The following is a 26,779-nucleotide window of genomic DNA, read 5'->3' as shown; positions in this document are numbered from 1 at the left end:
TTGTTTGGTAGTTTGAGCATTCTTTTGCATTGCCTTTCTTTGGGATTGGAATGAAAACTGACCTTTTCCAGTCCTGTGGCCACTGCTGAGTTTTCCAAATTTGCTGGCATATGGAGTGCAACACTTTCACAGCATCATCTTTCAGGATTTGAAATAGCTCAACTGGAATTCTATCACCTCCACTAGCTTTGTTCATAGTGATGCTTCCTAAGGCCCACTTTCTTCACATTCCAGGATGTCTGGCTCTAGGTGAGTGATCACACCACCATGATTATCTGGGTCATGAAGATCTTTTTTATATAGTTCTTCTGTGTATTCTTGCCACCTCTTCTTAATATCTTCTGCTTCTGTTAGGTCCATACCATTTCTGTCCTTTATTGAGCCCATCTTTACATGAAATGTTCCCTCGGTATCTCTAATTTTTTTGAAGAGATCTCTGCTGCTGCTGCTAAGTCATTTCAGTCATGTCCAACTCTGTGTAACCCCATAGATGGCAGCCCATTAGGCACCCCCCCCCCCATCCTGGGATCTCTAGTCTTTCCCATTTTGTTGTTTTCCTCTATTTCTTTGCACTGATTGCTGAGGAAGGCTTTCCTATCTCTCCTTGCTATTCTTTGGAACTCTGCATTCAAATTGGCATGTCTTTCCTTTTCTCCTTTGCTTTTCGCTTCTCTTCTTTTCACAGCTATTTGTAACGCCTCCTCACACAGCCATTTTGCTTTTTTGCATTTCTTTTCCATGGGGGTGGGTTGCTCCCTGTCTCCTGTACAATGCCATGAACCTCTGTGCATAGTTCATCAGGCACTCTGTCTATCAGATCTAGTCATTTAAATCTATTTCTCACTTCCACTGTATAATCATAAGGGATTTGACTTAGGCCATACCTGAATGGTCTGGTGGTTTTCCCCACTTTCTTCCATTTAAGTCTGAATTTGGCAATAAGGAGTTCATGATCTGAGCCACAGTCAGCTCCAGTCTTGTTTTTGCTGACTCTATAGAGCTTCTCCATCTTTGGCTGCAAAGAATATAATCAATCTGATTTTGGTTTTGACCATCTGGTGATGTCCATGTGTAGAGTCTTCTCTTGTGTTTTTGGAAGAGGGTGTTTGCTATGACCAGTACGTTCTCTTGGCAAACTCTATTAGCCTTTGCCGCACTTCATTCTGTACTCCAAGGCCAATTTGCCTGTTACTCCAGGTGTTTCTTGACTTCCTACTTTTGCATTCCAGTCCCCTATAATGAAAAGGACATCTTTTTTTGGTGTTAGTTCTAAAAGGTTTTATAGGTCTTCATAGAACCATTCAACTTCAGCTTCTTCAGCATTATTGGTCAGGGCATCGACTTGGATTACTGTGATATTGAATGGTTTGCCTTGGAAATGAAAGAGATCATTTTGTTGTTTTTGAGATTGCCTCCAAGTATTGCATTTTGGACTCTTTTGTTGACTATGATGCCTATTCCATTTCTTCCAAGGGATTCCTGTCCACAGTAGTAGATATTATGGTCATCTCAGTTAAATTCACCCATTCCAGTCCATCTTGGTTCACTGATTCCTAGAATGTCCACGTTCACTCTTGCCATCTGCTGTTTGACCACTTCCAATTTGCCTTGATTCATGGTCCTAGCATTCTAGGTTTCTATACAATATTGTTCTTTACAGCATCAGACTTTTCTTCTGTCACCAATCACATCCACAACTGGGTGTTGTTTTTGCTTTGGCTCCATCCGTTCATTCTTTCTGGAGTTATTTCTCCACTGATCTCCAGTAGCATATTGGGCACCTACCAACCTGGGGAGTGCATCTTTCAGTGTCCTATCCTTTTGCCTTTTCATACTGTTTATGGGGTCCTCAAGGCAAGAATTCTGAAGTGGTTTGCCATTCCCTTCTCCAGTGGACCACATTCTGCCAGACCTCTCCACCATGACCTGTCCATCTTGGGTGGCCCCACATGTACTGCTCATGGTCAAGAAGCACTGCTACATTACAAGTAGATCAGTTGAAGATAGGAGCAAAGTAGCCTTCACAGATTCAAATCCTGGTTTGAGTGCCTATTATAAGGTTGTTTCATTCTTTGAGATTCAATTTCATCATCTGTAAAAGCACACATATTCAAAGCATACTTGGATTATTGGGAGACTAAAGGACTTTGGGAGATAATCCTCACAGAATGTTCACCACAATGTTAGGTGTGTGTTCACAGTATAAAATGGTGGTGGTTGTTATTATTTCTGGGATAGGGACACATCCAAAAGATAGTCTCAGTCTCTCTTGTTATTATCCATGTAATCTCTCAAAAGACAAGCAGAAGCTATTAGAAGCTATTCTGCTTTACGTAGGCTTGCAAGTCTTGTTGGACCCCTCAAATATATGGTAAAGTTACCAGAATAAATAGAGAAATCATTGTAGGACCCAAGCATCCAATCTGTGGCCCTTTTGGTTGACCTGTAATTTAATTTACAGTATTTTAATTTCTGATCAGGTTTGCTATGATGTCATCATAAACATTCCTTTGTTGTATGCTATCTTTTGACCTGTGGAAAATACAGTAATAATAGGAGCTCACTGCACTTTCATAGTCTGAAATTTCCAGAAACCCAGAATGCTTACATTCATTAGTTCCATTTAACTCATTAAATATCACAAACTCCTGAAGAGATAAATATGATCAATGTTTTTTCTTTTTTAATTTGAGCCAATGAGAAGGTCAGAGTGCCCTTGTAGGAGTTGGATTGTTATTAGTACATTGTGGAAATCTGTTTATTGAGTATTTCTTATGGACCTGGGCATATTCCAGGTATTGGAAATATCAGTAATCAGTGAAAATATCTCGTGGTTTTGATTTCTATTTCTGTGATGATTAGTGATGTTGAACTCCTTTTCATATGCCTGTTGACCATATGGATTTCCTCTTTTTAGAAAATGTCTGTTCAGTCCCTCTGTCCATTATTTAAATGGGTTTTATTTTTTGATGTAAATTGTATGAGCTGTTTATATATGTTGGATATAAGGGATTACTCTATTGGTCATATCACTTGCAAATATTTTCTCCCATTCAGTAGGTTGTCTTTTCATTCTGTCGATGATTTCCTTTGCTTTGCAAAAGGTTTTAAGTTTAATTATGGCCCATTTGTTTGCTTTTGCTTTTATCTCCTTTGATTAAGAAGGAGATGGAGCCAAAATAGTACTGCAATTTATGTCAAAGAGTGTTCTATGATTTCCTCTAGGAGTTCCAGCCCTCACAGAACTTACATTCTAATAGAGGGGAGGGGGATATTTAAAAACAAACAAAACACATAGCCAGCACCTAGAGTCTGTAAGTCGGAAAGAGAAAAACACATATCATATATTAACACATATATATGGAATCTGGAAAAATGGCACTGATGAACCTACTGGCAGAGCAGGAATAGAGACACAGACATAGAGAATGTACTTGTGGACATGAAGTGGGTGGCAGTGGGAAGGAGAGCATGGGACAAACTGAGAGGGTACACTGACGTTTATAGGCTACCAGCTGTAAAATACATAGATGGTGGGAAGGTGCAGTATAGCAGAGGGAGCTCAGCTTGGTGCTCTGTTATTAGAGGCGTGGATGGGGAGTGTGGGGGAAAGGCTCCAGAGGGAGGGGATATATGTATATACATAGCTGACTCATGTTATTGTACAACAAAAACTAACACAACATTGTAAAGCAGTTATACTCCATTAAACACACACACAGAAACACCACCCGCTTATTATATGGCATATCAGCTAGTAGTAAATGATATGGAGGAAAAAAAAATGATAAAAAGTGATGTGGAGGAGTTGCTGATATGTTCATGTAGCCTGGTCAAAGAAGTCCTCTCAAATTTGAGCAGGGGCCTGAAGAAAGGAAGGGAGCAAATCCTACAGGTGCAGGAGAGGGAACAGCAAGAACAAAAGCCCAGAGACAAGGAAGGCCTGGAACTGTCCAGGAACACAGAGGAGGCTGAAGTGGTGACTGAAGCAGTAAACAAAGAGCACAGAAGGCTTTGAGCACTCACAAGCAATGCAGATAGACTGTGGAGGACTTTGAAGACCCTAGCAAAGGATTTGGGTTTTGTGCTAAGTTGTGAAACCATTGAGGAGAGGAGTTATGTGACCTAACTTCCATTATTTTAAAAGGACACTCTGGCCCCAGAATTGAACATGATCTCTAGAATGGGAAGGGAAGAATCAGATAGGAGGTCATTTGTTATAATCCAAGTGAAAAGTGATGGTGACTTTGACCAGGGTAAAATTGGTGCGAATGGTGAGAAGCAGCTAGAACATAGGTTTTACTTTGAAATTAGAGCTGAAAGGATCTGCTCAAGGTATGGTTGTAAGATGTAATGAAAATAATAATCAAATATGACTCCAGAATTTTTACTTGAGCTTCTGGATGGCTGGAATTGCCATTAAGAGATAGGAAAGATTAGACAAAGATGTTGGGGTGTGGAAAATGAGGAGTCTTTTATTTTGTACATAGAGAATTCAAGCTGGCTTGAGGAGGGTTTTTCAAACTACAGTGTATCAGAATCACCTGAAGGGCTTCTTAAAAGACAGGTTGCTGAACCCCACCCCTACAGTTATTGGGGATTTCCCCCCAGAGAGATTTATGGGATACATAAATTGCATTTCTAGCAAGTGTCCAGATGATGCTGATGCTGCAGGTCTTGGGACCCCACGTGGAGAACCACTACTCTGGTATTGGGTATATCTGCAGAGAAAGTAATGGCACCCCACTCCAGTACTCTTGCCTGGAAAATTCTATGAACAGAGGAGCCTGGTGGGTTGCAGTCCATGGGGTCGCTAAGAGTCGGACACGGCTGAGCAACTTCACTTTCACTTTTCACTTTCATGCATTGGAGAAGGAAATGGCAACCCACTCCAGTGTTCTTGCCTGGAGAATCCCAGGGAAGAGGGAGCCTGGTGGGCTGCCGTCTATGGGGTCGCACAGAGTCGGACACGACCAAAGCGACTTAGCAGCAGCATGGTCAAGAGAATGCCCAGATAGTTAAATGAGAAAAATTACATCACAGGTGCTGGAATGTTCTTTGTGTCTTACTGTGGAAGCACCACCTTAGAGCTAAGATCACAGAGTATTAGCTTCTGCCAAAATGAGGTACAACAGTTTCTGAGTGCTGATCCTACTTTTTATTATGTCACAAAGAACCCTGTGAAAGTGAGTACTCTGAATGGAACGGCTCTTCCAGCACATAAAGAGTTAACCTAGGCACTTCCTTCACGCTCCCCTCTGGCTGGGTATAATTTATGCAACTGGAGCACAAGTACCAACCACTACTCGCCCCCCACCCCCGCCTGTTTCCTGTGGAGAAAGATAGTTTAAGAAATTAAGTTTTTTCTTACAGATTTACATTTAAACATCATACTGTGCTTTTTAAAAATTTCATATTGGAGCACCGGTTGATTTAACAGTGTTGTGTTATTTGACCCCATACAATAAATGTGGGTTCTCTAGATACAAACTTAATTTAATAATTGTTTCATCTTGAAATTAATCCTGTGTTTAAAGAAGAAAAAAAGTTTTTATGATAAAGAAAAATACTGAACAGTTACCTCTTTAAAAAAGTTACAGTTCGTATTTGCAAAATGAAAACCAGATGCCTATGGCTTCCTTGGTGGCTCAGATGGTAAAGAATCTGCCTGCAAGGCGGGAAACCTGGGTTGGGAAGCTACTCAGGAGGAGGGCATGGCAAGCCACTCCAGTATTCTTGCCTGGAGAATCCCCATGGACAGAGGAGCCTGGCAGGCTACAGTACATGGGGTCGCAGAGTCAGACACAACGGAAACGACTCAGCACATGGAATAAACAGTTTTTCAGTAATGACCATGACAGGCTATTTAATAGAAAAGCTATTTTGATAACCATTTTTATTATACTGGTGGCTTCTAAATATTTTTGACCATGGCACTTAGTAAGAAATACATTTTATATCACAAATGATCGTGTATATAGTCACTTACTTATAGAGACATATATGTGCATATATAGAGATAGAAGAAGAGAGAGAGAGATATCTATATATAGATACAGATATAAATATCTGAAGTGTTCCATGAAATTATTTTCACCCTGAATACATGACAGATATTTCTCATGCTATGCTTTATCAATTTAGAAAGTGCTGATTTTGACGCACTAAACTGAGAACATAGTCCACATGGACTGTGCAATAACACATTTTGGGAAACACGGACTTGCAGATTTAAAGACAAATGAATGGCAAGTTCTTGATAAATTAATTTATTATCTATAGGAATCAATTGTTATCCTTAAGAACTCCTCTAGTAAGATTTTTTTTTTTTTTTTTTTTTTTGCCTTTCTATGCTGCTTGTGGAATCTTAATTCTCTAACAGGGGATTGAACTCAGGCCCTCAGCAGTGAAAGCAGGGTCCTAACCACTGTCTGCTGCTGCTGCTAAGTCGCTTCAGTCATGTCCGACTCTGTGTGACCCCACAGACGGCAGCCCACCAGGCTCCTCTGTCCCTGGGATTCTCCAGGCAAGAATACTGGAGTGGGTTGCCATTTCTTTCTCCGATGCATGCATGCATGCTAAGTTGTTTCGGTCGTGTCTGACTCTGTGCAACCCCATGGACAGCAGCCCACCAGGCTCGCCTGTCCACGGGATTCTCCTGACAAGAATACTGGAGTGGGTTGCCATTTCCTTCTCCCCCTAACCACTGGAGCACCAGGGAATTCCCTCCATTCACTTTAAATAAATAGTTTTTGGGAATACATTAAATGCAAGGCACTGCACCAATGAATAAAACATCATCTCAGGGAGGATTTTGCTTTTATGCTATCAATTTCCAAGAGCTCATGCCTTGTCTCCCCAAAAGATTTACATTTTACAAGAACATCTTAAGGTTTTATAAGGAAGTGTAGTTATTTCACCCTCCCTATAAAACAAAAGCTTTACTCTATTTGCCTCTAAGGAAATTAAGTTTAATTGACTTAACCAGGTTTAAGCCAAGATTTCAACCCCATCAGTCCAACAGTATGTGCTAAGTCGTTTCAGTTGTGTCCAGCTCTTTGTGACCCTAGGGACCACAGCCTGCCAGGCTTCTCTGGTCCATGGGATTCTCCAAGCAAGAATATTGGAGTGGGTTGCTGCGCCCTCCTCCGGGAGATCTTCCCAAGACAGGGATCGAACCCACATCTCTCACATTTCCTGCGTTGGCAGGTGGGTTCTTTACCACTAGAGCCAACTGGGAAGCCCAATGTATAGTATAGTAATGGATAATTTGGAAACACAAATAACCCCAAATTGTAGCTGATCAAATGGAATATAATGTTATTTCTCTCCGAGCAAACAGTCCTAAGTAGGATTTGCTGGTGGGGAAAGGATACTCTCTGCTCCATACAGTCATCCTGGGATGCAGGCTACTAGATTGTCTTCAAGCTTGGCTTTCAAAACCATTCTACTCATCAGCATCCCTGCTCCCTGGAGAGGGTGAAGGGCATGGAGGAAACATGTGAGAGGTTTTAGGGTGAGAGGTGGAGTGTCGTATATAGCCTCCCATTTACCTTTAATTTATCAGAGCTAAGTTACCTGGTCACACCCACCTGCAAAGAAACCTTAGGTATATGGTCCACTCCTGTGCCCTGGAAGAAAGGAGACAATAGATTTTGATGACTTAATAACAATGTTACAAAAATCTTTCTTTAGGACTATTTAGCTCAACATTTCCAAAGTGGATATGATTATGAATCTCTTTTCTCTCAGCACCTATGAATGCACTGTAGAATATAACATACTTTGGGAAAAACTGCAATCTGGAGACTGTGAAATACCATAATGAAAAGAAATCTAAATTTCCCAGCATGATAGATATTTTTAAAACTTTTTAAAATGTTAATTTTAAAAAATTATTGGACTATAGTTGATTTATAATATTGTGTTAGTTTCAGGAGTACAGCAAAGTGAATCAGTTACACATATACATATATCCTCTCTTTTTTAGATTCTCTCCCCATATAGGTCATTACAGAGAATTGAGTAGAGTTCCCTCTGCTATACAGTAGGTACTTAGTTATCTGTTTTATATATATATAAATATATATGAATTTATTTATATATATATGTTTTATATTTATATATATATATAATACTATATATATAGTATTAGTCATTCAGTTGTATCCAACTCTTTGCAATCCCATGAACTGTAGCCCATCAGGCTCCTCTGCCCATGGAATTCTCCAGGCAAGAATACTGGAGTGGGTTACCATTTCCTTCTCCAAATACAGAAAACCATGTAAAACAAATTGTACAATTTAGTTATCAGGCAAACACTGTTGAAAACAGCCACCCAGGTTAGGAAATAGGAACTTGCCAGTGACTCACAAAGAGCTTCACAGGTTATATCCTCCTCACTCTGGTAAAATTAAACTCTGTAAAGACTTCTATGATAATCTTTTTTCTTACTTTCCTTTAGATCTATAGTCTGAGTGGGCCAGCCATTAAGTTCAAGCCTGTTTTTACATATGCCTTTAAATCTCCTTTAACCTAGCTTCTTCCATTGCTTTCTTTTTTTTCCTTCCCAGCAATTTACTGGTAAGGAAATGGGTCACCTTTTCTACTGAATTTCCCAGTATGTCTCTTAAATTGCATCCTTGTGGTGAAGTTTAACATGTTCCTCTGTCCTTAAATTCCCCATGAATTGGGAATAGCATGCAAAGGCTTAATCAGAATCATGTCTTTGGCAAGACTCCTTCATAGAAGATGTGCTCTTTCTCAGGAGGCACATAATGTATGGTTATAGCTTTTTATGTGCTTGGCTAACATCAATGGCCAAAGTTTAAACTCATTATCATTTAGGAAACAGAAAATGGCAAACTTCCAATTCTATTATCCATTCTCATTTACTTGTGGGAGTACTACTATAAGGAGAAAATTTTGCCCCAACTGATATTTAATCACCTACTGCTCTATTATGTAATAGAAAAGACAAGAAAATACTTATTCACTGTTTATTTACCTGTTTTCACAATGAGGAGGTGTTTACCTAGCATCTTTGAATATATGTGACTATTTTTGTATCATAATGAAATCATAGATTTAAATATATTTGATATATTTTAACTATTTTCCATTATCACCTCTACCAATGCTCAGATTGTCCTAGTTGTAGTGTTTTTAAAATGTTTTCTATGAACACTTTAGTAAAGACTCTGGTGGCCTTTGTTAGCCTCCTTGTTATGCACTATGGTGTGATGTTTCAAGCCTATTTTATGCATTTTCTTTGCCAGACTTAGAATCAGCTGTTTCTCTCTAAAAATCCCTGGCTTCTTTTAGTGGAAATGACTCTTTGGTGCCACAAGAAGAACTTCAGGGATACTGAACTTACTGGGTTTCACAGCTGCTAGATCATTTCAGTGAGTGGAATTTTGAAATATATGCTATTATTTCCTTTAGTTTGAAGATGAAATACTTCTTGAGTTCATGTTATGTACTAAAAGTATTAAGTTCTGTCTTACATCCATATCTGCTTTATTTTATACTAAAAATCCACTTTTTCAAAGATACTGGAGATAGAACAGAATGTTTCATAATTATGCATTTGCCATAGTCCATATAACACAGAAAACACTCCCTATACTCCACCAACATGAGTTAAAATGTTAAAGTGTAATAAAATTTTAAATGGTCATATCTTTTACATAGGTTCTCTCATTCTTTAACATTTGTATTTTATCTGTGTTTCATTTTTGTGTTCTTTCATATTTTGTCATTTCCGAAATGACCAACCACTTATTTTTGAAATAGGAGTTTTCTTCTGTTTTTGTATGCATGTCTTTCTCCTGCAGTTTCTTGTCTATGGAGATGTTATTCTTTCATCCACTTTTTTCTCTTAACACCATTTTCTGGGATTTGAATTTGACTTCTTTCTTCACTTATTTTTCTGGGAAATCAATTTTTGTGAACTTTTAGAAGCCGGTGTGATTGAGGCTTGTTTTTACCTAATTTCATTTTCATGGTCCAGGGTTCTCTGCTTTTGTTTGTTTGCTTTGAGTGGTCAAAAATTTAGTAGATTCATGAAATTTACTGGATCTGTTTTCCTTCCAACTTTGTTTACTGGCCTTTCTTTTCCTTCACTGCTAGTCCTCTTATTTTGAGCAATTTGGAAATTCTTCCCACCAGTTTCTTTTCAGTGCAGAAAATTGTCCTGGAAGGCAGTTTTGGCTTATAGTGTTGTGAAATCATTAGATTTAGGTTGCATCAGCCCCTAGAACCTGTCCATGAATTCCTTATATTTGCTTGCAGTTTAGTTTTCCAGTTTGGTGTTTTGGGACATACCAGACACCCCATTTTTACCGTCTCCTTTCCCTTGCTGGATGTTGATAACACACAGGTTCTGTAACTTCATTCCTTGGTCCCCTCCTATTCAATTTTGAGGTTTGTGAAGACAACTTGTCATTAATTTTACTGAGCATGTAGTTGGTCTAAATGGTTTTGATTTTGCTCACCTTGTTGCACTGTGATATGCAAAAAACTTTTTTTTCATTTTTTGTAACCATTTTCTCGGACTCTCTGAGGAATTTTCCTTACATAGCATTGTTACACTATTTGGCATCTTTTATCCCACTTTTTCAAAAAAAAACAAGACTCAACTTCATAGCATATATATTCCCTTTTTTGCCTCGTGAAAGACAGAGAAAGGGCTAATTAGCTAAATGGAGAAATCATCTCAGAATTCTCAGAATTTTCCATTCTTTAACAGAAGAAAAGCCTTGGGTTTCAATATCTGATGAAAGCTGACAAGGCCAGGCCTTGGGGATTCATGCTTTCCTCCAGACAAGAAATTTAGAGAGTGAGTTAAATTCATAAGTACCTGGACTTATGCCAGGTTTTATTAAATTATCATTGTTAATATTAATAGTTCAGTGTTATAAAAATACAAAATTATATATTCTTCATTGGATTTATTTAGGATATAGCATCTAAGTTATCTTTCATTTTTATATGGGTAGTTTAAAACTCATTTACTGTTATAATTTATTAATTTAATGGTAGATTCTATTATTCTGAGAGCTGTCATTTGGATTTTATGGAAAAAGTATGGGAAGGAGAGAAAATATTATATTCTCTTTTTATCAAGAATGCAGACCTATGGAGAAACCTTACATTTAGGCAATGTGATCATAGTCCAGGGTTAACCATTTGTCACTAAGGGCAGTTTACAAAACTTGCCCTCTACAGTCTTGTAGAAGCAAATTATCCTACACCAAACATTTATTATTTAGTTTTTAGGATAATCAAACATTATCCTATACCAAACATTTATTATCTACATACTGTTGTCAGAGACAGAACAAGGCTCTCAATGTCCAAGAAAATTAAGACACACTTTCTCCAAATAGCCTATGGGAAGGAATGCACACATATCAATACAAGTACAGTGGAAATGTTTACTTGATAAGGTGATTCCACTTATAAGGGTGCAAATAAATCAATGGAGGCTCTCAGAGGGAATATCCGGTTTACTTTTGACAGATAAATACAAATACTCAGGTCAGGCCCAGGGATATAGGCCTCATTGCTAGAGAGAAAAAAGGTATGAAGGTGCAATATTACATTGGAAGATTAAACTTTAAAGTAAGTAGTGGTTTTCGAAGTTTAAAAACCTAATCTCATAAAGGACTTATATACTAGATACTATTGGTTCTTATTGGTCATCTCCTTCCCTAGCAAATAAACTTTAGCTATCTGACATTGCCCTTTATAATGAGATTGGTTTAAAGCTGATTTGGGGTTAGTTATCCACACATCACATTCTCACTTCTCTATTTAGGAAGTTGACAGTGTCTTTTTATGAATATTCTAGGGGAGAGGAGATTCAGGTTTATATTTGAAGAGTTTTGATCCAATAAAGAAATCATTTAGATATAAGGCTCCTTTGTCATCCATTTTTTTCTTAGCCAACCCCCATCTGCCTGTGACCTAGTCATTATTTTATGAGCTTCCTATAAAGAGCTAACAGAGAGAAAAGAGTAAAGAGAAACACTAATTCATTTATGAGTTGTTAGCAGTGCTAGGGCAATTTTTATAAGGTAGAATATACATATACCATCTGAGATTAGGTTGGATTGTGTTTGTGGATTTCATTCACCTTCTCTGCCTGTTTCTGTGAATAGCATTAGTAAGAGAGTTAGCTGCAGTGCCAATTTTCAGTATATTAATTTCTAGAAAGTGATAATTAAAGTCTATATGATTAAGAATGAATGACAATCAGAGAGTATCATTCTAAAAGCATATGTAGAGACTGATAAGAGTGTGAGGTTTGAGGGAAGATACTCTTAAAAACTACCAAATTATGTTCCTGCCCCTTTCTCACCCAGGTCTAGATGAAGAACTGAGATATAGAATATATAAGTGAATTCTTCAAAGTTATAGAATTTGAATTTTGTGTACATGTTTTCATGTGTGTTATTTTCTCTTTTGCTTTATTTGGTGGTTTAGACTAAGCAAGTTCATAAATCTTATACACATTGACCTTGTTCAATCATTGATTTTTTAAGGTAGAAAAGTAGTAGAACACTAATCAGGAGTAACTTTTATGATGCTTTCATTTTCTTTCATTGGTAAATCATTGAAGTCATCATTCCTCATGAGAACAATCAAATTAATTGCTGAATTAATAGTAAATTATTTGTAAGCATTAGCATGGGATTCCTTTGCAGATAATTAAGAATAATTGCCTGGCTTCAATGGCCCTTCTTGATCATCTAGAGGCAATTTGATGTAGTTAAAATGTAAAAATACTTTATAAGTATTGACAGATTATCCAACTATAAAGTCACACAAATAGTAAATGTGTTTCAATGGCTCCAAGCATTTGAAAATAGAAGAGAATTTTGTAGCATTTTTCTATATATTTCAGTGTATTCTAACATTATCACTTTGCTTAGCAGCCAAAATTAAGTTTACAGGTTGTGTTCTTGCTACAGTGTCTAAAAAGGTAAAGGAATAAAAGTTTAAAAAATCCCAAATATGGCAATGATGGTTTGATGACATGAATTCAGAGACTTTTCTCTTTCCTGTGGTTTAAACATCTATGTGCCTCTAGATTTCTGGATCTGAATTATGTTGTATATAATGGTGTTACCTGAACAACCACTGTGTAAAATATATACCAGAATTTTCAGGGCATGACACAGAAAGTAGAAATCATGGTCTATTATGTCCTCAAAGAATTTATAAAGAAAAGGAGGAGATGGAGTAATAAAGAAACAAAGAATGATCATACAAAGGCAGATGTGATATATATGTTTATGTTTGGAATCAAATACTGTAGAATAATTCTCGAACATGGGTGGAAGGTTTCTTAGGAAGGAAGAGAAGAACTTGTCATTATTAAAAGAAAGACTGGCAATGATGAAGTCTTGATTAGTGTTCTGAAGAAGAAGCAGGAGGAGAATAGGATATAGGACATGGGAAAGGAGATTATTCTAGTAGGGAGAGCTTCTGAAGGTCCTCTGTGAATAGAGTAGATGGATGACAGATGGCAGGCAGGTTTACCTGGCTCAAGAATGTCATATGAATTGAGGCGATAAGAAGACATGCAGACCCATAAGTAAAGTGATTTTTGTGGGAGATTTTTGAAGTTCGGGCAACTGCATGAAGTGACTAATCTTCTGTGGATCATAATGCCTCCCAAATAAGTGGAAAGTTTTGTTATATTGGCAATACTGATTTCATAATTCCCTCTCTTTGTTCTGTTTTTTAAAAAATATTTTCTCATTAAAGTGTTCTGCGTGGTTATTTCTTTGGGGCTAGACTAGCCGGAGGCATAAGGGTCATTGTCTTCCTTTTCTCATTCATTTATACATTCAAAATGTTTTCATCTCTTGCTACCTGGCAAATGAATTTGAGAGTACAGAGTGTGTTTAGCAGATGAAAATGGTCCCCACGTGCCTAATTATTCATCATAATGTAGAACAAGAGCTGTCAGGTAGAAAAAACCAGACACTACTTACATTGAATCCCATAATGATTTTATTTTCTAAATATTCTGTTTCATACTCTATTCAACAGTCTCTTCCCTGTAGGTGTTGTACATGTGCCTCCATGTATACAGATCAGCACATTCAGTTTATCAGCAAACATGAGTTCCTGTCTCACTCTGCCTGCTCTTTGATTTTCATAGTCGTGTGATCCGCACACAATGCAGAGAAGAACCCGACACCTGCTGAGGCCCTCCTTGAGCTCAAGGACCTGTGCTGAAGACTCGCAGGTGCGGCCCTGCCTTCTCAATGAAAATTGCTTCCAGTTCCAGTACAATCTAACAGGTATGGCCGTAAACCACAAACCATGGAATCATGCTGTCCTAGAATGCAGCTCTCTCATGGCTTTTATTATTTCAAGAAACTAAAGCTTGTGATGTACTCACTCTACGGGGCTCACCAAGAATAAATGGCAGGCCTGACTGGACAGGGATATTTTAGAGACCTCCTTATTCAGACACGGCATACCACTGTGTTCAGTGTCTGAAACTAAAGGACTGTATGACTACATTGATCTGTTCCCTGCAGCAATGATACACAGAATGCCATGACGTGTGGAATCAGGTTAAGTCTCAGCATTGACTTCATTACTAATAACCAAATGGCCAGCTGCTTCAAGGGGCAAAACAGTTGTGTTTTTCTGAAACAAATTTTCCACTGAGGTCACAGTGGCACTACTGAGATTTCTCACGTAGAAAACCTCTAGTAAATTCTATGAGACTGTCTTTATAGGTGAGAGTTGACCTGTTGTATTTGTCCTTTTGTTTCATTAAAGGTCCTTTAGATCATTAGTTTTCATACTAATTTTCCAAAAATACAATAAAATTTGCTTTACTGAAAAAGCATATCTTTAAAATGCTGATTTTGCTATACATGGACTTGCTCTTCCTATTTAACTTTTAGATCATCTACAAAATAAGAAAAATATTCTTAGAGAGGTTCCCCCTGTTATATGATTGAGGATCTCTTTTTCTACCCACACCAAAATAAAAATTTTTTTAAGAATTACTTATGGGATGATTTATTCTAACTCTAGCTGTTGAGTTTGTAATACAGTTAGCCAAATCTACAAAACTTTCTCTCATGAGAGAATAATTTTATTAAAGTGAGAGTTTTCAAAATGGCCCTTTTAATCATGACTTCTTTCCCTTTGGGGGGTACCTTTCTTAGCTCCACTGTACCAAATATACCAAATGATTTAGATAATTATATGTATTCATTGAAAATATCTTCAGGTTGATATCACAGACTAGTATCATTTCTGTAATATTTTTCTTTCTCAATTACGCCCAGCAAATAGATAATTCCAAACTTGTTGTCCTTTGTGCTTAGTTTTTTTCCTTTTCCTACCTCAGCCAACTATGAGATGAATTCTATAAACTATTTGGCTTCTGACCTCAAGAAAACAAATTCACTTCTATTTGGTGATCTGATTGATTGATTGTTTTGCAATTAAAGAATTGCATAATGCTTTTTGAAGCCACATAGAAATGGTTTTAGGATTCTGTGTACACTATTCTCCACTGATGCAGAGAATCAAAGGTTTGTTGTCTTTTGCTCACATGGAAATAACTTTGGAACTTGGTGCGGTGACCCTATGCCCGTAGAGTGGAGCACATGCCAGCTGAGTGAAAATGCAACCTGTGGACAAGGCATCAGGACCCGCCTTCTGAGCTGTGTGCGCAGTGATGGCAAGCCCGTTGCCATGGACGAATGTGAGCAGGTAAGTTATGTGTATTTGTACCCCACACCCATGGCTTTTTTTTTTTAATAGTTTTCTGCAACCTTCACAATGCTTACTCTTGATGACCCTCCCAATTTCTTCTCATCACCGCTTAGGTTCAATTAGAGTAAGAGGTACTAGTATCATACAGTTACATCTCACAAGTTTGAACTTATTTACAATGACAGGAAAGGTCATTTTGCATTGGAGAAATGGGTTCATTAAAAATATAGTTCTTCATTATTTCTAAGAACTTATTTAAATGCACTTGCTTGCCAACTAACAATTGACATCAATTGACTCTAAAATCGATTTTTAGTATTGGGCAGATTCAGTTTTCCTAAGTAGGAAACACTGTCCCTTGCATGTAAGATGCACAGTGATACTTGCTGTTAGAATACTCTGCTAATTTGCTAGGCAAATGTTTGCTAGGTAATAAACACAGTGCATTTTTCATCTTAAAATAAGCTAAATGTCTCTCTACCAAGTTGGGTAGAGTTGGTGGGTTTTGAATTTTTGTAATTTTATATTTTTACCCATCACAAAATATGTGGAATTTGGACAAAAGCTATAATCAAATCTCTTCCCAAATGTTGACATTTCCTCCCCAACATGTAAGTGAAATGCACTATGATGGCAGTTTAGAAACAAAGATGACCATATGCTATCACATTATAAGAATCACTAAAACAGTCTTTGGAATAATTGGAAATGTGTGGGGTCAGTGAACTCAGGTTTCACGGGAATGTCTTTAGCAAACTGACAAAATAAAAGTTGTCTTATTCTCCCTAGATAAGTAGAGTCCACAAGTGACAATTAAAATTATCAGAACAAAACCTCCTCACTGATCCTGAGTTAACTTTATTAAGTATTACCATAACATCTCTTTCAACCAACAGTATCACCATGGACCAACAGTACCCCTGAAACTAGACCATGTAAAATCAGATGTTCCTTTTAATGAAATTCTGCGACTGGCTAATACAGAGTTCTGTCTAACAAGTGTCAGTGATTTATTTTAACATTTTGTTTCATCTCCCTCTCAAGACTGTTGTCTACTTCAAGAAAAATAAATCGCCAGCCTACAACAACTCAAATAAGTCAAAAATATACATTTCGTGTACATAGTAAATCTTTCCTTTTGATATAAAAGCAGTGTACGCTATTCATTAATAGAAAATTAGTTTATCTTCTTTCTAAATACCACATGCTCAACAAATATTTAAAGTCCCAAATTATTAACCTAAGCAGAATACCCACATATCTCAAGTGGATCAAAGATCTTACGTGGTCATTTCTAGTTTGCCCATATAGTAAGTAATCATGCTGTAATCAATAATTTTAGCTCAGAATGGACATTGCTAACATGTCCATATATTGAATGTTAGCATTTTCCTCAATCACATAATGTACAATTCCTAAAACTGAATATTTTGGTATTCTTTCTGTGTCTCTTGGATGATTTACTCTTTCACTAAGACCTCTTCTACACTGGCCATTAGAAAATGTGTGATTTTGCCTAGATGTGGGTTTAAGAGAGGACAAGAGGGAAAGAAACAGTATCATCAACTTTTCCCTTGATTAAGATCATGTGTATGTTTTTAGTTAATTGGTCTTTTTTATGAACTTTAGATGGGTTGTTGATTTCAGTTTTATTTTTCTACTTATTGTTTAGCCTAGGTTGCTGTTAGTGTGAGCTCTCTATATATATTGGTCTATCCAGAGGGCAAGGTGCCTGAATTTAGCACTGAGTCATCCCTCTGGTTCCTTGCTGGCTGAGTGACAGGACAGATCTCTGTGTGACATAATTGCCTGCTTTCCTGGTCCCTTAAATGTGGGTCTATTCTAAAGTTGAAGGTTTTATCAAAAGAAATTTGGACTGACAAGTTTCTATGTCATGAAGTAAGGATCATCATTTTTTTAGACTTGCCATCAGTTTCAATAAGCCAGGCTATTTTTCTCACAAAAACATAGCAAAATTATTCCCACAGAATAGAGATTATTATCCCACAAAAGGATAGTGATTTGATTTGATGTTGTGATGAATTCTCCAGTACAATCATATTTCCTTCCCATCTGCAGCGTAACTTGGAGAAGCCGCAGAGGATGAACCTTCACTGCCTGGTGGAGTGTGTGGTCAACTGTCAGCTCTCGGGATGGACAGCTTGGACAGAGTGCTCACAGACTTGTGGCCTCAGAGGTATGTGGCTTTCCTGTGTTGGTTCCCATGAAACAGTTCAGTTTTTAAGTATCTCTTTGTATGTCATAGCTTGATAAATGGGCATAAGGCATGTTGGCCACATGAGGCTGACCCAGGGGAGCAGAGAAAGGGAGCCTGACTTCTTAACAGTCCTTTTGTTTTATTGTATTTTATTTATTGAAGTATACTTCACTTACAGTGTTGTGTCCATCTCTGCTATACAGCAAGATGACTCAGTTATGCACATATGGACATTCTTCTTTTTTTAAATATTCTTTTCCATTATGGCTTAGCATGGGATATTGAATATAGCTCCCTGTGCTAAATTGTAGAACATTGTTGTTTATCCATTCCATGTATAATAGTTTATCTCTGCTAATCCCAAACTCCCACTCCTTCCCTCCCAAACTCCCCCTTGGAAACCACAAAGCTGATCTCTATGTTCATTTCTGTCGTATCTTGGGTTCCATATATAAGTGATATCATATGGTATTTGTCTTCCTCTTTCTCATTTACTTCACTTAGTATGATAATCTCAAATTGTATCCATGTTGCTGCATATGGCATTATTTTGTTCTTTTTTATGGCTGAGTAGTACAGGGCAGAGGGTGAAGAACTGGCCTGGTAACAGTGGCAGACACCAGAGGGGGCACTGGCCCTGTGAGATGGTGTTTATGCTGAAGGTCCTAAGTTCAACAAACTCAAAAAATGTTGACCTCCATGGTTTTTGGAAGAAGTGTGTGTTATATAAGTCAAACTGGCTCCTGTATCAGGTAACCCCCTAATAACAGTGACTTTGTATCATACTGTGATGTGCTTAGTCGCTCAGTCGTGTCCAACTCCTTGTGACCCTATGGACTGTAGCCCACCAGGCTCCTCTGTCCATGGGAATTCTCCAGGCAAGAATACTAGAGTGGGTTGCTATGTTCTCCTCCAGGAGATCTTCCCAACTCAGGGATTGAACCCAGGCCTCCCACATTGCAGGCAGATTCTTTACCATCTGAGCCACCAAGGAAGCCCAGAACGGGAGTAGGTAGCATATCCCTTCTCCAGAGAATCTTCATGACACAGAAATTGAACCAGTGTCTCCTGCATTGCAGGCAGATTCTTTACCAGCTGAGCTACCAAGGAAGTTCCTAGTACCATGTGTTAGAGACTAATTTTTCACTCACATAAAGGGACGATAGTTTCTGCTTCACAGAGTCCATCAAGAACACAGGTTGATGGAGGCCCTACCACTTTAACATAATCAAATTTTTCTGGAAGGTAATATCAAGTTGGTCCTGTGGAGGTTTTCATGGATCAGGGTAGAAGTTGTATGCATCTCTACTGTCTTTATTCTACTGAATAAAATTTGGTCCCATTTCTTCAGTTCAGTGCAAGATAGCAGAGCAGGAAATGTAGTTTCTGGGTGATCAATCACTTCTTAGCAACAGTATTATGGAGGAAACAGTTCCTATGGAGGAAAGGGAGAATAAACCTTTGCTGAACAAATAGCAATTAATACCAAGGTTCCCAGGTAAGTATTGCACAATGGCAGGGAATGCAGAAGGCAACTGGTGCTTGGGAGGTAAATGGCAACATGGATGGCACTTGAACCATTAGGCTAAAGTAGGGACCAAGACATGTGTACATGTAAAGAGAACAAGGAGAGTGTACCAGGAAAGCACAGAGCTGAGGTTTAGGATAGGTTTCTGATCCCCCAAAAGAATTATAGTTTATCTAAGGTAAATGACCCGGAGAAGGCAATGGCAACCCACTCCAGTACTCTTGCCTGGAAAATCCCATGGACGGAGGAGCCTGGTAGGCTGCAGTCCATGAGGTCACTAAAAGTTGGACATGACTGAGTGACTTCACTTTCACTTTTCACTTTCATGCATTGGAGAAGGAAATGGCAAGCCACTCCAGTGTTCTTGCCTGGAGAATCCCAGGGACAGGAGAGCCTGGTGGGCTGCCATCTATGGGGTCGCACAGAGTCGGACACGACTGAAGTGACTTAGCAGCAGCAAAGTAAATGACAGAAATTTGGAGTAGGGGCCTAGGGAAAAGCCTGCTATATAGGTAATCACAATGTAGAGGAGGAGAAGGAAGAACTGCATGTTGCAGGAATCATGGAATCTGGTAGGGAGATGGGGCTAAAAACCCTGGATCTGATCACCAAACAACGACAGTTGGAAGGAGCTTTTTAGATGCTCTGTGACTGGACCACTGGCACTGGGATATGGGCTCATCTCTAAGCTACTCACAAATGAATATGCTGGAACTATTAATACTTCTCTGCCTTAGTTGGGATTGTCTGAGGAACTGAGGCAGGATACAGCATGGAAGAGGGGCTCCTTTGTGAACCCCTCAGAGCCTGGAGAGAACAGAGCTGACAGCAGTACTCAGGATATGTGTTAGGAAAACGTAGCTAAGGAAATTGAAATTTACTTCCTCAAAGAGCATCACTCGAAATGAAAATATGAGGCTCACAATGCCCAGTGATAACAACATGCCATTTCCTGCACATCTGAGATCCTGTAGAAGCACATCAGGAAACCAAGTGGTAAATCTTATGACCAAGATTTCAGTGAGTGACCTAAACTATTTTCTCAATTATTCTGATTGGCAGCATGGTGTAGTTTCCAGTTAGGCATCCACTTTAAGATTGGGTAAATCCAGGTTTGAATTGTAGCTTTTTAGGCAAATGACTTACTCTTTCTGAGTCTCAGCTTCTTCATCTCTAAAATGGAATTCATGCACATTAGAGGCTTTGTTTAGGATTTGAGAATTAAATGCTAGGAAGTATATGTAGCCATAGAGCACAGTATCTGACACAGCATCGTTGTTTATTGTATGCTAATGTTCATCACCACCCTCCTACCCACCAGCAGGAGAGAGTTTTATCAGAGACTCCCTCAGATTTTATAAAGATTATCCCACAGACTCACTTTCTCTCATCACCTGCTCTCCTCTCACATCTCATCCTTCACCCCACTCAAAGTCCATACATTAAAATCGCAACCTAAGCAATGTTTTGAAAAGGCAAATCTGAATAATTGTTTTTCTACTGACTTGAGTCATTTATCCACTAAATAAATACTAATGTGCCATTCATAGTACAATGAGTTGGACGTAAAGCAGTGAGGGGAAAAAAGACAATTTCCTGATTCCCATGATCCCCTGATATCTACAATCTAGTTGAGGGACAACAGACACCAAGCAAGTAGGTAATAATATGTGGAAATGAAAGCACTAAGTAACAGAGCACTAATTATTTGCATTAGCAATGTGAATAACTGGTTGCTACCCTGTCCAGGGTGAGCCACCCTGATTATCCCACAGCCAGAAGGCCTGTAGTCTTATGCTCTGCCAGGAGGTATGACTCTCACAGGGGTAACAAGTCGCATAAAAAAGCAGAGAAAGGATGAAGTCCTGTATGGTGAGCACAGACCACAGGACCTGTAGGATCTCACAGTGCCTGTCTGTCTGTTCCCACAACCTTCTGTTATCATATTGGTTCTCTGCTGCAATGTAGTATATTTCAGTCATAATCTTGAGTGTCTGCTTCCTTACACTTTGCCTTCCATGGAATATCTCACTGTTACCCCACTATCACTCGCTACTACTTTAATATGTATAAATTGGATCAATTTTCATATCTGTCTAAGGAATCAGTGATCTTGTTTGAGTTTTTTGGCACATCAGGGAAGTCTCAGCTAACATTTGTTATTGCCCACGTGGTTCTGTGGGCTTCCCAGGTGGTACAGTGGTAAAGAATCCACCTTCCAGTGCAGGAGACACAGGGGACATGGGCTTGATCCCTAGGTCAGGAAGATCCCCTTGAGAAAGGTATGGCAACCCCCCGCCCCCAGGATTCTTGACTAGAGAATCCCGTGGACAGAGGAACCTGGAGGGCTATAGTCCATGGAGTCACAAAGAATTGGACATGACTGTGTGATTGAGAACACACAGGTGGTTCTGGACCATAGGGGGAAAGCTGGAAGGGGAAGAGCTTGCAGACTTGATCACAAGCCCAAAGGAAGTCAAACCCTGCTAGTGGCTATTTTCCTCTCTCTCTAATTGACATCATAAGTCTTAGGTATCATTAATCCAGAATGTGTTCAGTGCAAGGAACACATTGTTTTTGTCCCCAAATCTAAATTCTGCCGCTATACAAAGTCAGTGAAACATGACAGATCTTCATGTTATGAAGCTTATGATACACAACCTTTGAAAACGGGACCCCAAATTGTAAGTTCAGTACCATAAAATATTACTTTGATTTTTTTAAGGAGTTCTGTTAGTGCTGTGGACTCATCAGACCTTTTTAGTCTAGTAGAAAAGCAAAAACAAGGCAAAGCCCTTTCCAAGTCTGAATCCTACTATTGGAGATTTCTAGGCAATTAGAGTTTGAACTTAAATTCATCTTTTCTAATCTTTAGAATAAAAAACACTCAAAAGTTCCCTAAGGAAAGTCACTGTGTGAACTAAGGCACAGAATGAATTGCACAAAGCACTTGGAAGTCATGTGATAGCTTCTACTGCACATAAATATAGTACTAGTTACAAATCATTTCCAGCTAGCTTCTAGGGGTCTGCTAGGATAACTTCTTGGGAATCCTTTCTTGACCTTTAGATGCTTTGATCTCCTAAATTAAGACGTAATAATGTCTTTTAAAAAATATTCCATAATCCTGATATTTGGCAAACCCTCCAGGAATCTAAATGTATATGTACTCCATTTTCTTTCTTTATTCAATCAAAATGTATGAAGTTTACACCTATTATCCTGACACCAACTGGTGTATACTTTCATTGTCAAAAGCGATACTATGGAAAAGAAATTACATGGAGATGCTCTTATTCTCACTTCTGTTCTTGAAGGCAGGGCTGTAGAGAAGTTTACTCACATATTTCATAACTACTCATTGGAAGTTTCCCCAAAGCCAGGCATTCTCCCAGGAGCTAAAAACACACTGTGTATAGAAAGGATAAGATCCCAGGGAAACAAAGTCCCCTGACTTCATAAAACTAATATTCTAGTAGAGAACTAGATGGTAATGATGAGAAAGACAGGCAGATGACAAATAAATAAGTAAATATACACAGAGGTAACATGCATCAATAAGTGCTATGTTAAAACAAAAAAGTTATGAGATGGAGAATAACAAGTATTTGCAGGGAAGTGAGGGATGAAAGAAGAGAGGCCACAAAGGAAGTATTTCTGTCAGAATTCAGTGACAAAGTGATGCTATTCATGTCATTGGTGTTTACTTCACTAGCTTTTCAGGGTTTAATCTCACAAGCCTTTTTTGCATACCTGTTGCATCCAAGGCTGTATATCGGGACCTCCAGACAACAATATGAAAAGGACTATTTTTCTGATTTATTTGTGCCCAGTCTTTAAGAAATAAAATGAAAAGTACAAAGAATAGGACACACAGCCCTTGAATTTTTAGGCTCTTCATGGGTTCTGTTCTATTCCTTTTATCCATTCTATTCCAGTCTATTCTATTCTATTCCATCCCACCAGCCCTCAAGCTACCTCCCCATTCCAGCCTTCCAGGTCTAGTCTTCCAGCACTGCTCTCCCCTGATCACTAATCCCTGGCAGATAGAGAACTCTGTATTTAAACCATGCCTTAATCCCCATGCAGCACAAGCTGAAAGCAACAAACAGTGAATAGTCAAAAGCCACAACATGTGGCACAGATGAGCTTGTTTCTTAAGAGACTAAATTCTTGGCGCTGAAAAGGTTGGAAGCTATCATTGAAAAACATCTGTGCCTTGTCTCTTCTAAAACGGTGTGCCCGCAGCTGTCTTTCATATGAGCCACTTTCTTTTTTCCAACTAGTAATGGCAGTGGGGCAGGGACCACAAGAGGAGACAGAGTTTATTTAGTCACATTCACGTATGCAAACAAGTTGCTTGGGAGTCTGCCTTCAGCACCTGCTGCTCTCTGCTGACTTCTTTATCAAAAGCAAATGCACACAATTGTCTCCTTTTAGGAAGTCACTGGGTTGTCAGGCAAATCCTGGTAAGCTGGGTGTTCCAGAAGCTTCCCTAGAGCCACACTTTGCCATCTAAACCAAAGAACTACCTTGATCTAAGAGGATATTTTGAAATGAGCTCTTTATTTCCCAAAGTCTGGATTATGTCTTTAATGTGCATCTGATGCTTGGCATATACCTTCTAATTGTGTTAAAGATTTCAAGGTCAGAATAGCTTGAATCTAATTTATTTCATGTTAAAGAGAGACCAATTCTAGGTTTCCACTAAGGGATCCTTTTAGATAGATTTCGAAGATCAAAGCATGTAATAGAAGAGCTTATTTGGATTAGTCATGTTCTTTGTTGAATTTTCATCCATTCAGTTTTACGCTGAACTCCCTAAATTTAGCATATCATGAATTATTCATAATTATTATTTTAACTGATAATATTCCAAGAGAGTTATTAACCCCTTATGATTTGTCCCTCTTTCATATTTTAATTCAGTGCGCATGAGTTTATAGTATTTTTCTACACTGTGTAATCCAGCCTGCTGCTTGTGTGTCCCAGATGGCATATGATTATCCTGTCAACTCTAACCCATAATGAAAAAATAATTTTATATTAACTGCAGAGAATCAAAAGTTTGTGATTCCAGCTTTTTCATTTTTCTTTTTTTTAAAGATTTTATAAGGCAAGCCAGTAACCTTCATTTCTAGTGTCAGGATAAATTATGATCACTGTAGTATCCTTGATCATGTACAGTCCAATAGGTATAACAGCTCAAACTTATTTACTATATCAAACAATTAGTTCCTATGACAAGGAACAAGGGGCTAAATTGTAGAATGGAAAAAAATAAAGACTAGACGAGAATATCTAGTTTTCAAGGTGGCTTTTCCAAAGGCAAGTTGTAAGACTCTTGAGCCACAATTTGCAGACCTCACTTGAACTTTTTATCTGTAAAATGATGAATATTAGAATAACTACTTTTTAGTATCTATTGGCCAAAGGCAGTTATTGGTGTCAGGAGTATTAGAATAACTTTTTATGAAAGTATTATGAAATTATAGCCATAATTGTACAGGTAAGGTGACAGGCAATTAACCCGCTCAAGGTCACGCAGCTTGTCAGTTGCAGAGGAAAGATTTGAACTCAAGTTGACTTCCCTAGTGGCTCAGACAGTAAAGCGTCTGCCTGCAATGAGGGAGACCCAGGTTCAATCCCTGGGTTGGGAAGATCCTCTGGAGAAGGAAATGGCAGCCCACTCCAGTATTCTTGCCTAGGAAATCCCATGGACTGAGGAGCCTGGTGGGCTATAGTTCACCAGGCGGCAAAGAGTCGGATACGACTGAGCGACTTCACTTTCACTTTCAGATTTATCCTAAGCCCCATTTTCTCTATTGTGCCCCTCCACATCTGACACTGTATATGTAAGTGTTTGCGTTAAGTACATGGCCCTGGGTTGGTTACTAGGTTATTTTATAAAAATTCTCACAATTTATAGGGATATTTAAGAACAAGCAGAAGAAATGGATCACAGGTTGAAACACAAAGGGCAGTGAGGGTTTTAAGACTCTCTGAATTGTAAGCCTCCTAAATGTATACTTGTTTCCTAATTGACAATGTTATATATTATCTAGTCCATCTAATTGAATATAGCTGTGGGGAACCAACCTTCTAGATAGGGAAAGTGTGAGTCTGATGCACAGAAGAGCTTTATGACTGCCAGAATCACTTTCTGTGACCTTCTTGTATTGCATCCCATGGGGAGAGCCTCATTGAGGGTATTTCTGCTGTGTATTTACAGTGATCTCTTAAGTTTTGACACATTGGGTTTGAAATGTGATTGTTGGGAATGGAACTGAAAATAAGCAACTAGAATCAGTTCAGTCACTCAGTCATGTCCAACTCTTTGCAACCCTATGGATTGCAGCACACCAGGCCTCCCTGTCCATCACCAACCCCTGGAGCTTGCTCAAACTCATGTTCATTGAGTCAGTGATGTCATCCAACCATTTCATCCTCTGTCATCCCCTTCTCCTTCTGCCTTCAATCTTTCCCAGCATTGGGGTTTTTTCCAATGAGTTAGTTCTTCACATCAGGTAGCCAGAGTACTGGAGTTTCAGCTTCAGCATCAGTCCTTCCAATGAATATTCAGGACTGATTTAGGATTGAGTGGTTGGATCTTCTTGCAGTCCAAAGGACTCTCAAGAGTCTTCTCCAACATCACTGTCCAAAGCATCAGTTCTTTGGTGCTCAGCTTTCTTTATGGTCCAACTCTCATATCAATACATGACTACTGGAAAAATCATAGCTTTGACTAGACAGACCTTTGTGGGCAATGTAATGTCTCTGGTTTTTAATATGCTGTCTAGGATTGTCTTCACTTTTCTTCTAAGGAGCAAGTGTCTTTTAATTTCATGGCTTCAGTCAGCATCTTCAGTGATTTTGCAGCCCAAGAAAATAAATTCTGTTACCATTTCCACTGTTTCCCCATCTATTTGCCATGAAGTGATGCACCCAGATGCCATGATCTTAGTTTTCTGAATGTTGAGATTTAAGCCAATGGTTTCACTCTCCTCTTTCACTTTCATCAAGAGGCTTTTTAGTTCCTCTTCACTTTCTGCCATAAGGGTGGTGTCATCTGCATATCTGAGGTTATTGATATTTCTCCTGGCAATCTTGAATGCAACTTGTGCTTCCTCCAGCCCAGCGTTTCTCATGATATATTCTGCATAGAAGTTAAGTAAGCAGGGTGACATTATACAGCCTTTACATACTCTTTTTCCTATTTGGAACCAGTCTGTTGTTCCACATCCAGTTCTAACTGTTGCTTCTTGACCTGCATA

General features: G+C 38.6%; 1 protein-coding gene across 1 annotated transcript in view; it reads left to right on the top strand.

Moving 5' to 3' along the window:
* THSD7B (thrombospondin type 1 domain containing 7B) overlaps positions 1-26,779 on the top strand; it is a 1,055,806-nt gene that overhangs the window by 989,617 nt on the left and 39,410 nt on the right. The window contains exons 18-20 of the mRNA XM_069574436.1: positions 14,177-14,318; positions 15,641-15,756; positions 17,839-17,956. Coding sequence (XP_069430537.1) covers positions 14,177-14,318; positions 15,641-15,756; positions 17,839-17,956 — 376 coding nt within the window. The remainder of the gene's footprint in view (positions 1-14,176; positions 14,319-15,640; positions 15,757-17,838; positions 17,957-26,779) is intronic.

The sequence above is a fragment of the Ovis canadensis genome, chromosome 2, assembly GCF_042477335.2.
Source record: "Ovis canadensis isolate MfBH-ARS-UI-01 breed Bighorn chromosome 2, ARS-UI_OviCan_v2, whole genome shotgun sequence".
NCBI classification, from domain to species: Eukaryota; Metazoa; Chordata; class Mammalia; order Artiodactyla; family Bovidae; genus Ovis; species Ovis canadensis.
The sequence above is the reverse complement of the archived record's forward strand: the minus strand, read 5'-3'. Positions and strand labels throughout refer to the sequence as shown.